Source organism: Oncorhynchus nerka, linkage group LG14 (genome assembly GCF_034236695.1).
Source record: "Oncorhynchus nerka isolate Pitt River linkage group LG14, Oner_Uvic_2.0, whole genome shotgun sequence".
NCBI lineage: Eukaryota > Metazoa > Chordata > Actinopteri > Salmoniformes > Salmonidae > Oncorhynchus > Oncorhynchus nerka.
Window position 1 is genome coordinate 50,766,288 of NC_088409.1, and position 13,668 is coordinate 50,779,955.

Here is a 13,668-nt window from a genome sequence, read left to right on the forward strand (position 1 = left end):
TTGGAATGTGGAAAATTACGCGTCAGGTCTTATGCCATATCCTGAGCGTAAATATGAATTTCTCTAGCACTGCAGCAGTGGTGTCAGAATTACCTTTACTAACCTCTCACGTGAGCTATTTTAAGATTTATGTTTAGTGAAAGCGGACGTTTGTAGCCTAATGTTGAATGAAATGCGTCTGTTTTAATCTTTGAGAAGGAAGATTAATCCAGGCCTATTGTTAACATAATGAATGGGGCTCCTGTCCCCACACAGTCGTATCTCAAGCATTTAGGCGTTTTTGGTACATTCTGTAACAGTGGCTCCATATAATCTGTCACAGGAATGGCATTGCATTTCCTAATTTGGAAACATTGCTGAATCACGTCGCATAAACCTACTATTATCATGCTTCTACCATAGAAAACTACAGTTTGACTGTAAACCTGCAGCATGTCTGTTCTATGCAATCCCTTTGAGTAATTATTCTCAAAGGAACTCCCTGTATCTACCCCTGAATACAATAGTGTTTCTTTTGCACGGTCCAGAATTTCCGCGACGTAGCCTGCGTCGTTTCGATGGTTTCAACACCACAGTTGTGTGGAGAGCGACATTTTGTGGGAATGTGAGTTGTTTATTCTGTCGTAGACTGTCCTGCGCAAGATCATTGTACCGAAAACCTATCCTATACATTTGATTAGCCAAAGTAGGCTATCATTTATATACATGCATATTTATTTCCATAAATTCAAGTCGAATTTCAAGGTGTTACAAAATGCCTGCTGATGTAACTGACTTTGGATGGAGTCCATTCCTGCTCTCTTGGACATATGTAGGCTATAATTCATTACATTCATTTAGGTATGAACTAGAGTAATTGCAAGGCAGCATGCCCCTGTACTGTAGGTTATGTTTAATTATTAAAGCCAAAATTTATGTCAGTGTCAGTCACCCACCATTAAAAACTGTGGGGTGGAAATGCAAGGACCCTTATCAGATTTTCACAAGCATGATTCACCTCACAGGCCTTGATTTCAAGGGTAGTAGAGGATTGAAATAGAAGTTCAGACAAATCCCAGAGTTTTCCTTTTCCTGCTGTAGGCCCATTGAATACCATGGAGTCAGTAATATGATGAGGACTTTACCATCTCATTATTTATCTCATTATTGTGAAATTGTGTATTGTATCTGTGTATACTTGTGTGCATGAGTGTTTAGACTGGTGACTTAAATATAGTGAAGGGACAGGTTGTTCTAGGGCAATTCAACGGTAACAGAATTACGCTTTGACTTAGATTACACACACACTTCATGGAAGACTTCCCTGCACCAAAAATAAATACCCATTTTGCAGTTGGCCTAGGCCCTGGACTTCTAGAAAAGAAGTCATTTTAAAATGTATGCCAACCAAAAAAAAACATTCATTTCGAAGTTTAACAAACCATACAACTTTATGCACAAAGACAACTTTGATCAATTTACACAGAACATTTCACAAAATCACATTTACTGGAAGAACTGTGCAGATGCAAAGTCTTGTAACATAAAAATCTCCCTCAGTTTTTAATGCAAAAACGGTTAAATATCTACTCAGAATTAAGATTTTAAAAATTCTGCAGATAGAATGGGGTGTCAGCTATGACATGACACCTTGAGTTAGAATTGTTTTGTTTGTTATTGTACTACAGTTGCTGAAGTGGATTTACAACTGGTAATATAGTTACGGTAACTAAATTACATCATGGGTCCATGATCTGTACTATACAAAAATGGATAATTATGGATATATATACATGGCCTGATGACTCCTTGCTGTCCCCAGTCCACCTGGCCGTGCTGCTGCTCCAGTTTCAACTGTTCTGCCTGCGGCTATGGAACCCTAACCTGTTCACCGGAAGTGCTACCTTGTCCCGGACCTGCTGTTTTCGACTCTCTCTCTCTCTCCGGCTGTCTCTAACTCTGAATGATCGGCTATGAAAAGCCTACTGACATTTACTCCTGAGGTGCTCGCCTGTTGCACCCTCTACAACCACTGTGATTATTATTATTATTATTTGACCCTGCTGGTCATCTATGAACATTTGAACATCTTGGCCATGTACTGTTATAATATCCACACCGCACAGCCAGAAGAGGACTGGCCACCCCTCAGAGCCTGGTTCCTCTCTAGGTTTCTTTCAAGGTTCCTGCCTTTCTAGGGAGTTTTTCCTAGCCACTGTGCTTCTACATTTGCATTGCTTGCTGTTTGGGGTTTTACGCTGGGTTTCTGTATAGCACTTTGTGACATCAGCTGATGTTATAAGGGCTTCATAAATAAATGTGATTGATATATGAATATCATATTTTCATGGTGCTGTATCCTGAATAGGTAAACACATGTAGAAATATGCAATATCCTTCTTTTGCATATTTGGGTATTATTCTACACACTGAATATTATTGTGTTGACCTCCACCCCCAAACAAAATCACATTTGGTTGGTCCGGACCAGACCAAATCCGAAACCATCATAGACGTCTATGTTTGGACATCACAGTAGAGCACAGCACATTACAGTAGAGTTCAGCAGAGTACTTGTGTGCTCTACTGTACAGTATAGTACTCCACTTTTCTTTACAGTACTATTCTGTACTCTATTGTTCTCTACTGTGCTGTACTGTGCTTGGTTCAGATTTGGTCCAGCCAGGGCAGAATGACCAAATTCCAACTACTTTTCAATGTTCAATGAGGATGCTTATTACAGTAAGAGCCAGGAGATGTGACATTAACTGGAGAGAGAAAAAAATAGAGAGAGCAGCAGAGAGAGAGGAAGGTGTTGTCCAGACTGTTTTCACAGTCTTGCTTTGACCTGAGATGCTGTAAGACCTGAGACGCCCTAACAATGGGAGTTGTTGTCCAAAAGGCGGGAAGACAGGCAGTCTGCTTATCGGTATCATGGACAGATTTTGACAGCAGTAAAACCTCTCTCTTCACCTCTTCCTCTCTGATTTGACCAAGAGGTAACAGAAAGGGAAACACAGTTATGTGCTGAACATTACAGTATGCCAGTTGAAGGGAGGACTGTAGCAGGTGACCCAAGTGTGATGTGTGACTAGTATGATTTCCCATTTAAATTGCAGTAATTCCGTTACTGATTTTGCAATAATTCAGTTACCGATTTGGTAACAGAATTACGAGTTTTAAATTACTTAATTCATAGACAAACTTGATATCAGTAAAAACACTAACTAATTGGTAGGTCTACCTATACTTGTTACTTCTGTGAAATGTCATTATCCTCCCTCATTATGGAGAGAAATTAGCAAACATCTTAAAGATATGTGGGTTTTTGGTAACGGAATGTACAGTGGGGCAAAAAAGTATTTAGTCAGCCACCAATTGTGCAAGTTCTCCCACTTAAAAAGATGAGGCCTGTAATTTTCATCATAGGTACACTTCAACTATGACAGACAAAATGAGAAGAAAAAAAATCCAGAAAATCACATTGTAGGATTTGTAATGAATTTATTTGCAAATTATGGTGGAAAATAAGTATTTGGTCACCTACAAACAAGCAAGATTTCTGGCTCTCACAGACCTGTAACTTCTTCATTAAAAGGCAGCTCTGTCCTCCACTCGCTACCTGTATTAATGGCACCTGTTTGAACTTTTTATCAGTATAAAAGACACCTGTCCACAACCTCAAACAGTCACACTCCAAACTCCACTATGGCCAAGACCAAAGAGCTGTCAAAGCACACCGGAAACAGAATTATAGACCTGCACCAGGCTGGGAAGACTGAATCTGCAATAGGAAAGCAGCTTGTTTTGAAGAAATCAACTGTGGGAGCAATTATTAGGAAATGGAAGACATACAAGACCACTGATAATCTCCCTCGATCTGGGGCTCCACGCAAGATCTCACCCCGTGGGGTCAAAATGATCACAAGAACGGTGAGTAAAAATCCCATAACCATACGGGGGGACCTAGTGAATGACTTGCAGAGAGCTGGGACTAAAGTAACAAAGCCTACCATCAGTAACACACTACGCCACCAGGGACTCAAATCCTGCAGTGCCAGACGTGTCCCCCTGCTTAAGCCAGTACATGTCCAGGCCCGTCTGAAGTTTGCTAGAGAGCATTTGGATGATCCAGAAGAAGATTGGGAGAATGTCATATGGTCAGATGAAACCAAAATATAACTTTTTGGTAAAAACCCAACTCGTCGTGTTTGGAGGACAAAGAATGCTGAGTTGCATCCAAAGAACACCATACCTGCTGTGAAGCATGGGGGTGGAAAGATCATGCTTTGGGGCTGTTTATCTGCAAAGGGACCAGGACGACTGATCTGTGTAAAGGAAAGAATGAATGGGACCATGTATCGTGAGATTTTGAGTGAAAACCTCCTTCCATCAGCAAGGGCATTGAAGATGAAATGTGGCTGGGTCTTTCAGCATGACAATGATCCCAAACACACCGCCCTGGCAACAAAGGAGTGGCTTCGTAAGAAGCATTTCAAGGTCCTGGAGTGGCCTAGCCAGTCTCCAGATCTCAACCCCATAGAAAATCTTTGGAGGGAGTTGAAAGTCCGTGTTGCCCAGCAACATCACTGCTCTAGAGGAGATCTGCATGGAGGAATGGGCCAAAATACCAACAATAAGTGTGTGAAAACCTTGTGAAGACTTACAGAAAATGTTTGACCTCTGTCATTGCCAACAAAGGGTATATAACAAAGTATTGAGATAAACTTTTGTTATTGACCAAATACTTATTTTCCACTATAATTTGCAAATAAATTCATAAAAAATCCTACAATGTGATTTTCTGGATTTTTTTTCTCATTTTGTCTGTCATCGTTGAAGTGTACCTATGATGAAAATTACAGGCCTCTCCCATCTTTTTAAGTAGGAGAACTTGCACAATTGGTGGCTGATTAAATACTTTTTTGCCCCACTGTATATATGCCTTAATTTCTCAAAAATATAGAGTCTTCACTTTCATTTGACAAACAATTTCACATGGTTCTATGAACTTCACATGTTGGTGCTCATCGGTCCTTGTATGGAAATTCCATCTGTAACACAGAGCTCAGGGAATTGAAGACTAGTTCCTCTCGCTGCTGTGTCACCATTATATAATAGGCACCAGGTGAGACCCTATCCTCCCAGTGAGATTACTAAGAGCCTGAAACAGAGATGTAACTAATCCTACTCTCTCCTCTCTGATCTCCAATCAGGGTGAGTTATGATATTGTTCTCACAACACAAACTGACCTGGAAATAGCTGTACTGTTGTCACAGAAACGTTGATGACTTAAAGTGGCTGCCACAGAGATAAAACAATTGTTTTCAAGTATTTTATCTCATGGGGCTCCCACCTGTGTACTAGTTTGCTGTTGTCTCAGTATAGCACACCTTTTCAGTTGGCCTTTTTCTCCCTGGGTGTTTTCTAGGAAGGAGCAGGAGTTGGATTCTAAAGATGCCATCATCCTCCACCAGTTCTCCAGGCCAAACACGGGGGTCCCCAGCCTCTCACCATTCTGCCTCAAGATGGAGACCTACCTACGCATGGTGGACCTGCCCTACCAGGTACAATAGCCTGTGTATGATAAAGTAGAACTTGAAAAGTAGAACTGGTTTCCTGCACACAGATGAAGCTTACATTCCTGGACTAAAAAGCACTTTAAATGGAAATTCTCTTTATGCATGTTGTTTTATGTCCAGGGATTAATCTGAGTCTGCGAAACCAGTCCTACATATTCAGAAACAACTAGAGTGTGTCAATTTCCCAGTGCTGAACCCCATTCTGTTCTCCCCCTTGCAGAACTACTTTGATGGGAAACTCTCTCCGCAGGGCAAGATGCCATGGATTGAGTATAACTGGCAGCAGGTGTCGGGGTCAGAGTTCATCATTGACTTCCTGGAAGAGAAGCTGGGCGTCAACCTCAACAAGAACCTCAGTCCCCAGGAAAGAGCTGTGTCCCGGGCTGTCACCAAGATGGTGGAGGAGCACCTCTACTGGTGACTCAGTCAATTAATATAACCCCTTGTCCTCCACTGCTACATTAGTGACTCCATATATGTCACAGCCGTTCCCAAATTGCTCTCTACCCTCCCCCTTGGCCCTTAAGCCTTGATGTTAGCATGTCTGAAGAGTCTAGATAGGTACACTATATATACAAAAGTATGTGGACACCCCTTCAAATGAGTGGATTCAGGGATTTCAGCCATACCCGTTGCTGACAGGTGTATACAATCAAGCACACCGCCATGCAATCTCCATAGACAACTAGTGGCAATAGAATGGCCTTACTGAAGAGCTCAGTGAATTTCAACGTGGCACCGTCATAGGATGCCACCTTTCCAACAAGTCAGTTCGTCAAATTTCTGCCCTGCTAGAGCTACCCCGGTCAACTGTAAGTGCCGTTATTGTGAAGTGGAAACAACTAGAAGCAACAATGGTACAGCCGCGAAGCGGTAGACCACACAAGCTCACAGAACGGGACCACCAAGTGCGGAAGCGTGTAAAAATGGTCTTTCCTCGGTTGCAACACTCCCTACCGAGTTCCAAACTGCCTCTAAAAGCAACGTCGGCACAAGAACTGCTCGTCAGAAGCTTCATGAAAAGGGTTTCCATGGCCGAGCAGCCGCACACAAGCCTAAGAACACCATGCGCAATGCCAAGCGTCGGCAGGTGTGGTGTAAAGCTCGTAGCCATTGGACTCTGGAGCAATGGGAAAGCGTTCTCTAGAGTGATGAATCACCCTAACCCATCTGACAATCCAACAGACAAATCTGTGTTTGGCGGATGCCAGGAGAATGCTACCTGCCCCAATGCATACTGTCAACTGTAAAGTTTGGTGGAAGAGGAATAATGGTCTGGGGCTGTTTTTCATAGTTCGGACTAGACCCCTTAGTTCCAGTCTTAACGCTACAGCACACAATGACAATTTAGACGATTCTGTGCTTCCAACTTTGTGGCAACAGTTTGGGGAAGGCCCTTTCCTGTTTCAGCATGACAATGCCCCCATGCACAAAGCGAGGTCCGTACAAAAATGGTTTGCCGAGATCGGTGTGGAAGAACTTGACTGGCCTGCATAGAGCCCTGATCTCAACCCCATCGAACACCTTTGGGAGGAATTGGAATGCTCACTGCGAGCCCAGGTCTAATCGCCCAACATCAGTGCCCGACCTCACTAATGCTCTTGTGGCTGAATGGAAGCAAGTCCCCGCAGCAATGTTCCAACATCTAGTGGAAAGCCTTCACAGAAGAGTGAAGGCTTTTATAGCAGCAATGTGGAGAACAACTCCACATTAATGCACATGATTTTAGAATGAGAAGTTTGACAAACTTTGGTCATGTAGTGTATAAGCAGTGTAGTGGTAAAGTTCCCACCATATTGCCTCCATCTTCAAGATCTGCAAAGATTGAAGGGTTTAGTGCCAAGGGGAGGGTTGGGAATGAATTGGGACCGGCTAAGGTCACTCACTATAGTATTCCCAAGTTGTCATCCACAGCTACATTACGGATTTACTTACAGTAAATGCCTGGGAGTCTACATTATCGGTGAGTCACTGTCGGGCATCTGTCCTGGTGAGGCTTCTGCTGGGAAGTCACTGATACTGCATCCCAAATGGCACCCTATTCCTGATATAGTGCACTTCTTTGTAAGGAACAGGGTGCCATTTTGGACGCAGCCTGATCCTTTCCTGGTTGGGGCCCAGGGAGAGGTAGTCTGATGAATGACACATTTAAAAGCATTTGTTTCTGTGCATGAATGTCAAAGAAAAGAGGAGGGAGTGCATACTTGCTCATCAAGCTCTTTTCCGCAATATTTACAGGGTGAGATATCAGTCAGTGGAGGGAGGGGGTGTCATAATATTGCTCTGCAGCTGTAGAGTAAGGGTCATTCATATAACTCTCATTTCCACTACCTTTCTCTCACTCTCTCTTTTCTCTCGGTTTTTCTCCTGTCTTCTTTTTCCCTTATCACCTCCTTCTCTAGTCTCTCTCCTCTTACCCCCCTCACAGGCTAGGTTTACTATTGATTACATTATTTATGGCTGTGCAGGACTATTGGGCTGCTTGTTGCTCTGTTTGGCCAGCTGAGGTTAGCAGCATAGGTTACAGCATGCTGAGATCATATACAGCTCTTCAGGCTGGTAAATTATTGATTGAAGTTGCTATGACAACATGGAGAGGAGGGCTGCTCTGTGACAGAAATATGCCTCAGGGCCCAGATTCACAAAACCTTCTTTAGAAGACATTTCTTCTTAACTGCAATTTTTTCCTTAGCTATGGACTTATGAAGAAAGCTAAGCAAAGTTGATATTCCTCAAAGGTTGTTGGAAATTTCTTGCGCTATTTCTTATAGCTAAACCCTCATCTTAAACTCAGGTCAGTGAGAGAATAAGATCATGAAAGCAATTGAACATGTTTTATTCACACAAACTTCATCTGAAAGTTTCAGTATTGATTATTTTAAACCCAAGAACATGTCTTAGAACAGTAATCTCTGTAGGAAATATGTTAACATGATTACTAGCTAGATAGCTAGCTAAATCGGTTGCCTAGCAACAAACAAATTAAGAAGATATTTGAGAAGTTCGCAAGAAAATCATAACATCTAAAGATATTGTTGAGGAATTGCACTTACGAATTGTCTTATGAACTTTTTTTTTTTTCTTAAGAAGGTTCTTATGTTTTTGCGTAAGAAGTGTTTTGTGAATCTGGGCCCTGGTATGTAAGATTGTGCTGGTCACAATGTACGTGTACTGTATATTAGATCCAATGTTTGGTTTAGTAAATTAGTCTTCCATTCCTATTGTGTAGAGCTCAAGTTGTTATAATTAAGGGCACTGTTTAATGGTATTGAAAGCATTTAAATAGTTATTATGATTTGATCTCAGGTCTGTCTGGTTTTTACTTTTGTCCTGATAACTGAAGGTGAAAGATTAATTCAGAATGTCTCTGATCTCATTGCCTTCTTAGAGTGTTGGAGCAGGAGATGGTATGGTAAAAAAAACAACAACACATTATACAGTGGCAGCAAAGATGTTTTTTGGAACTAACCCAAGATAGACCACAGCCTGTCGTTTCCAATTGGAACAAATTAGTCATAGTGGGCAGAACAAGCAAGTAGGGGGTAGATCCAAGCACGAGATACCGAGATCCTGTTGGCGCATTCTAGCACGTATTTACATATTTCCGTTAAGGAACGCCTACTCTGTAAAGTGCAAGTGTGCAATAACTCAATTTGCACTTGAACTCCTTATAAACAATGCCATTTTTTAAAACTTTGGCAAAGGGTCAAATCTAAAAAACTTAGTCCACTCAGTTTGTAATAGATTCTAGTTTTGGGAACAGAAAACTGTAGACCTATATTGGTTAACGAAAATCACGATAAAGAAAAAGATATACCTGTTTCATTTAAGGATCAAAATATTTACAGCTGTACTATATATATATATTTATTTATTTATTTATTTAACCTTTATTTAACTAGGCAAGTCAGTTAAGATCAAATTCTTATTTACAATGACGGTCTACACTGGCCAAACCCTAACCCGGACGACGCTGGGCCAATTGTGCGCCACCCTATGGGACTCCCAATCACGTCCGGTTGTGATACATCCTGGAATTGAACCAGGGTATATAGTGACGCCTCTAACACTGAGTTGCAGTGCCTTAGACCGCTGCGCCACTCGGGAGCCCAAAAGTTGGGAAGAGATTTTCGATGTAGCGATTCCATTGCACATGGTTTATGAATTGACACGCAAGACGAAGCTGGATTCAAAACTTAAAACGTTTCAATTTAAATGATTATACAAAATTCTTGCAACCAATATAATGTTATATATATATGGGGGATACCACCTTCCCAGCTCTGCAGATTTTGCTGCAAGGTGGCAGAGTCATTAGATAATTTATTTTGGTACTTGTCCAGATGTAGCTAATTTTTGGTCACAGATCCAGGAATGGCCGAAGAATTGAAACATTTACCTGGAGCTAACTCTCCAGATAGCACTACTGGGTGATTTGAAAAGTCGATCAAATCGATTAATAATATAATAATACTTTGTAAATTAAAAAAATATTTTTTTGCTAAATCTGTCTCAACTATGAGAATAGAAAGTGTCATAACTTTGTGAAACATCACAGCCCAGTTGAAAAATATGGCAAGATAACCAATGTAAAAAAATACTGTGTCTGAAAAATGTGTGTATGTTCAGAACTTTTGTTAAACGGCAGTTAAAAAATATATGACAAATAGAAATCAAGCTGGATGGTCTTCAGAAATGGATGGGAGGGGTTGAGGGTAGCAGAAGGAAAGCAAACAAAAGATAACTATTGCAAAATAGTTTGTGTCCATAAAATGTATATAGTATGTTTAAGCTGGAATTAGAAGCCTAAGTACGATTAGTGGAAAATATATTTTAGAAAGATATGTATATACAGTACCAGTCAACAGTTTGGACACACCTACTCAATCAAGGGTTTTTCTTACTTGTATTATTTTCTACATTGTAGGATAATAGTGAAGAAAACAAAACTATGAAATAACACATGGAATCATGTAGTAACCCAAAAAGTGTTAAACAAATCAAAACATATTTGAGATTCTTCAAAATAGCCACCCTTTGCCTTGATGACAGCTTTGCACACTCTGTGCTTGACACCATCTATCAAGCATGGTGGAGGCAATGTGATGGTCTGGGGGTGCTTTGGTGGTGGTAACGTGTGTCACGGACGTCCTAAGAAGCGGACCAAGGTGCAGCGTGGTGGGCGTACATATTCTTTTTTTTTTAAATGATGTCGCCAACAATAAACAATACAAAACGACCGCGAAGCTTACAGGGCTAAGTGCCCTTAACTTTGTTAACTACCCACACTGAAGGAGGGGAAAAAGGGCTACCTAAGTATGATTCCCAATCAGAGACAACGATAGACAGCTGTCCGTGATTGAGAACCATACCCAGCCAAAACATAGAAATAAAGAAACAGAAAACAGAATTCCCACCCCACATCACACCCTGACCTAACCAAATATAGAAATAAAACGTCTCTCTAAGGTCAGGGCATGACAAAGTGGGAGATTAGTACAGGGTAAAAGGGATCTTGAAGAAGGAAGGCTATCACTCCATTTTGCAACTCCATGCCATACCCTGTATGGTGCTTAATTGGAGCTAATTTCCTCATACAACAGGACAATGTCCCAAACCACAGCTCCAAACTATGCAAGAACTGGTATTCTGTCTAATGGAGTGGTCAGCACAATCACCGGATCTCAACCCTATTGAGCTGTTGTGGGAGCAGCTTGGCCGTATGGTATGTAAGAAGTGCCGATCAAGCCAATCCAACTTGTGGGAGGTGCTTCAGGAAGCATGGGGTGAAATCTCTTCAGATTACTTCAACAAATTGACAACTAGAATGCCAAAGGTCTGCAAGGCTGTAATTGCTGAAAATGGAGGATTGTTTGACAAAGCAAAGGACACAATTATTGTTCAAATGAAAAATCATTATTTATAACCTTTGTTAACGTCTTGACTATATTTCCTATTCATTTTGCAACTCATTTCATGTATGTTTTCGTGGAAAACAAGGACATTTCTACGTGACCCAAAACTTTTGAACGGTAGTGTGTGTGATTATATATATCTGCAATATAAAAGCAGTTATTGAAACCGATGGAGGGTTTTCTCGCTGTTCTGTACTTTCTCTCTGCTTGCTGTCTCCCTGCCACCCTGTTTTAATGCCTACTGGGCTGCTAGAGGCCTACAGTTTATATCAGCCAGCCTGGATTCACCTGGTCAGTCTATGTCATGGAAAGAGCAGGTGATTCTAATGTTTTGTACACACAGTGTGAGTGTTTTCATATGATTACACTATACTACCACTGGGTTAATAACCTGTATTATGTTTGTGTAACTATACAAGACAATAGCTTACTGCCAGTAGACAAGCTATCTGTGTGTTTCTATATAAGACTGTACTATAACCTGTATATTTGTGTTTCTATACAGGACAATAGCCTATTGCCAGTGGGTAGACAACCTGGAGGAGACCCAGAAGATGCTGCCAGTCACTGGTCCTCTCAGTGACATGCTAAAGTGGATCCTCGGCCACCTGAACAGCAGCATGGTGCAAAGGGAGATGTACGGCCATGGCATCGGACGCTTCTCCAAGGAGGAAGTCTACAAGCTGATGGAGAAGGACATGCACACGCTGGCCGAACTGCTCGGTATGTATGGAGGGGTACAGGGGGGTGGGAGGTTAGGGGTAGACAGAGGGTTAATCCCAAATCAACCCTTAGACACTACCCTTAGGCCTAGGCTCTTGTGTAGATATGAGAGGATCGGACAGGTGTAAGCAATATAGCAACAATTCTACCTGGCCTATCAGAGGGAAGAATGGAGCAACAACCATATTACTTGCAGTGATCCAATCCTTTCATATCTGCACAAGTGCCTAGGTGGTAGGGACTAGGGGATGATTTGGGATTCAGGGAGAGACTAGGGGCAACTGAAGAACAACTGATGACGTGGCCAATTTCTTAATGCTCTCACAGTATTGTCAGAGTGTTGAGGAATTGGCTACTGATGATGGAGATATGAGGAACAAGGGTTAAGGAAGGCTTCCTAATGATCCGGTATCGATTATAACACGGGGTCATTTGAAGTTCACTGTAAGATTTACTTTGTCGTGGGGTATGTCCTTTATGCATAGATCCATTTGACCCTCTTCCACTCTAGCGGTGAGATACTGTATGTGCACTGTGCTTCCAACTACAATATGTGTTTCAAATGTATTTTAGTAGGGAAAAGAGCAGAGAATGTCTATTGATTTTGGCGTAAAATTTTTGCAAGGTCGTATACTATAGTGTAATATGTGCAATCTGAATTTACTTTAACGCTTTGAATATAACTACTATCACGTCAAACTGTTCTCCTGGTTGTCTGGGTGTTTCTCTGTGGGTATAATGGTAGTTGGTGTTGGTTGGTTGGTGTTGATAGTTGGTGTTGATAGTTTATTTTCTTATTGAATATTTAAAACATACAATATACTTGCAGTGAAGTCGTTCAACAACTACATCACATTAGTCATCTAACAGCCTCCCATTCAGAGCGCCACACATAAGCAACCAGGGTCAATGCCCAGCTCAAGGGCACGTCGACAGATCTCCTATCAGCCCTCCAAGACCCCCTCCCCCCACAGTTCCCCAAGAGCTGCCCCTCAACCATCCAAGTACCCCCCGAGAAAAAAAGTTCCATTCCCCATAATTTCATTCCCCACCCCCCCAATGCACCAACAAAATGAACAAAAGAGGATAAAAGAGAAAGACAAAGGAAGACAACAATGCAAAAAGAACAAAAGACATCAAGCTCAACAAAAATCCTAACAGCAAGGCCAACTGAATATGTTTGAGTGCATGTATGGCACTATTTACGTGTGTGTCCGTGAATGTGCACGTGAATGTGAGTGTGTATATTGCATGTGTACAAACACCTGCACAGCATCAAATCAAATCAACATTTATTTGTCACGTGTGCCGAATACAACAGGTGTAGAATGCTTGCGTACAGGCCCTAACCAACAGTGTGATTTTTAAGTAAAACATATGTATTCGGTGAATAGATAAGCAAAGAAATAAAAACAACAGTAAAAAGACAGTGAAAAATAACAGTAGCGAGGCAATATACAGGCACCGG

General features: G+C 41.5%; 1 protein-coding gene across 1 annotated transcript in view; it reads left to right on the forward strand.

Annotated features, from left to right (window-relative positions):
- Positions 1–13,668, forward strand: part of LOC115141399 (failed axon connections homolog) — a 31,048-nt gene that overhangs the window by 1,978 nt on the left and 15,402 nt on the right. The window contains exons 2-4 of the mRNA XM_029680219.2: positions 5,412–5,547; positions 5,783–5,979; positions 11,983–12,200. Coding sequence (XP_029536079.1) covers positions 5,412–5,547; positions 5,783–5,979; positions 11,983–12,200 — 551 coding nt within the window. The remainder of the gene's footprint in view (positions 1–5,411; positions 5,548–5,782; positions 5,980–11,982; positions 12,201–13,668) is intronic.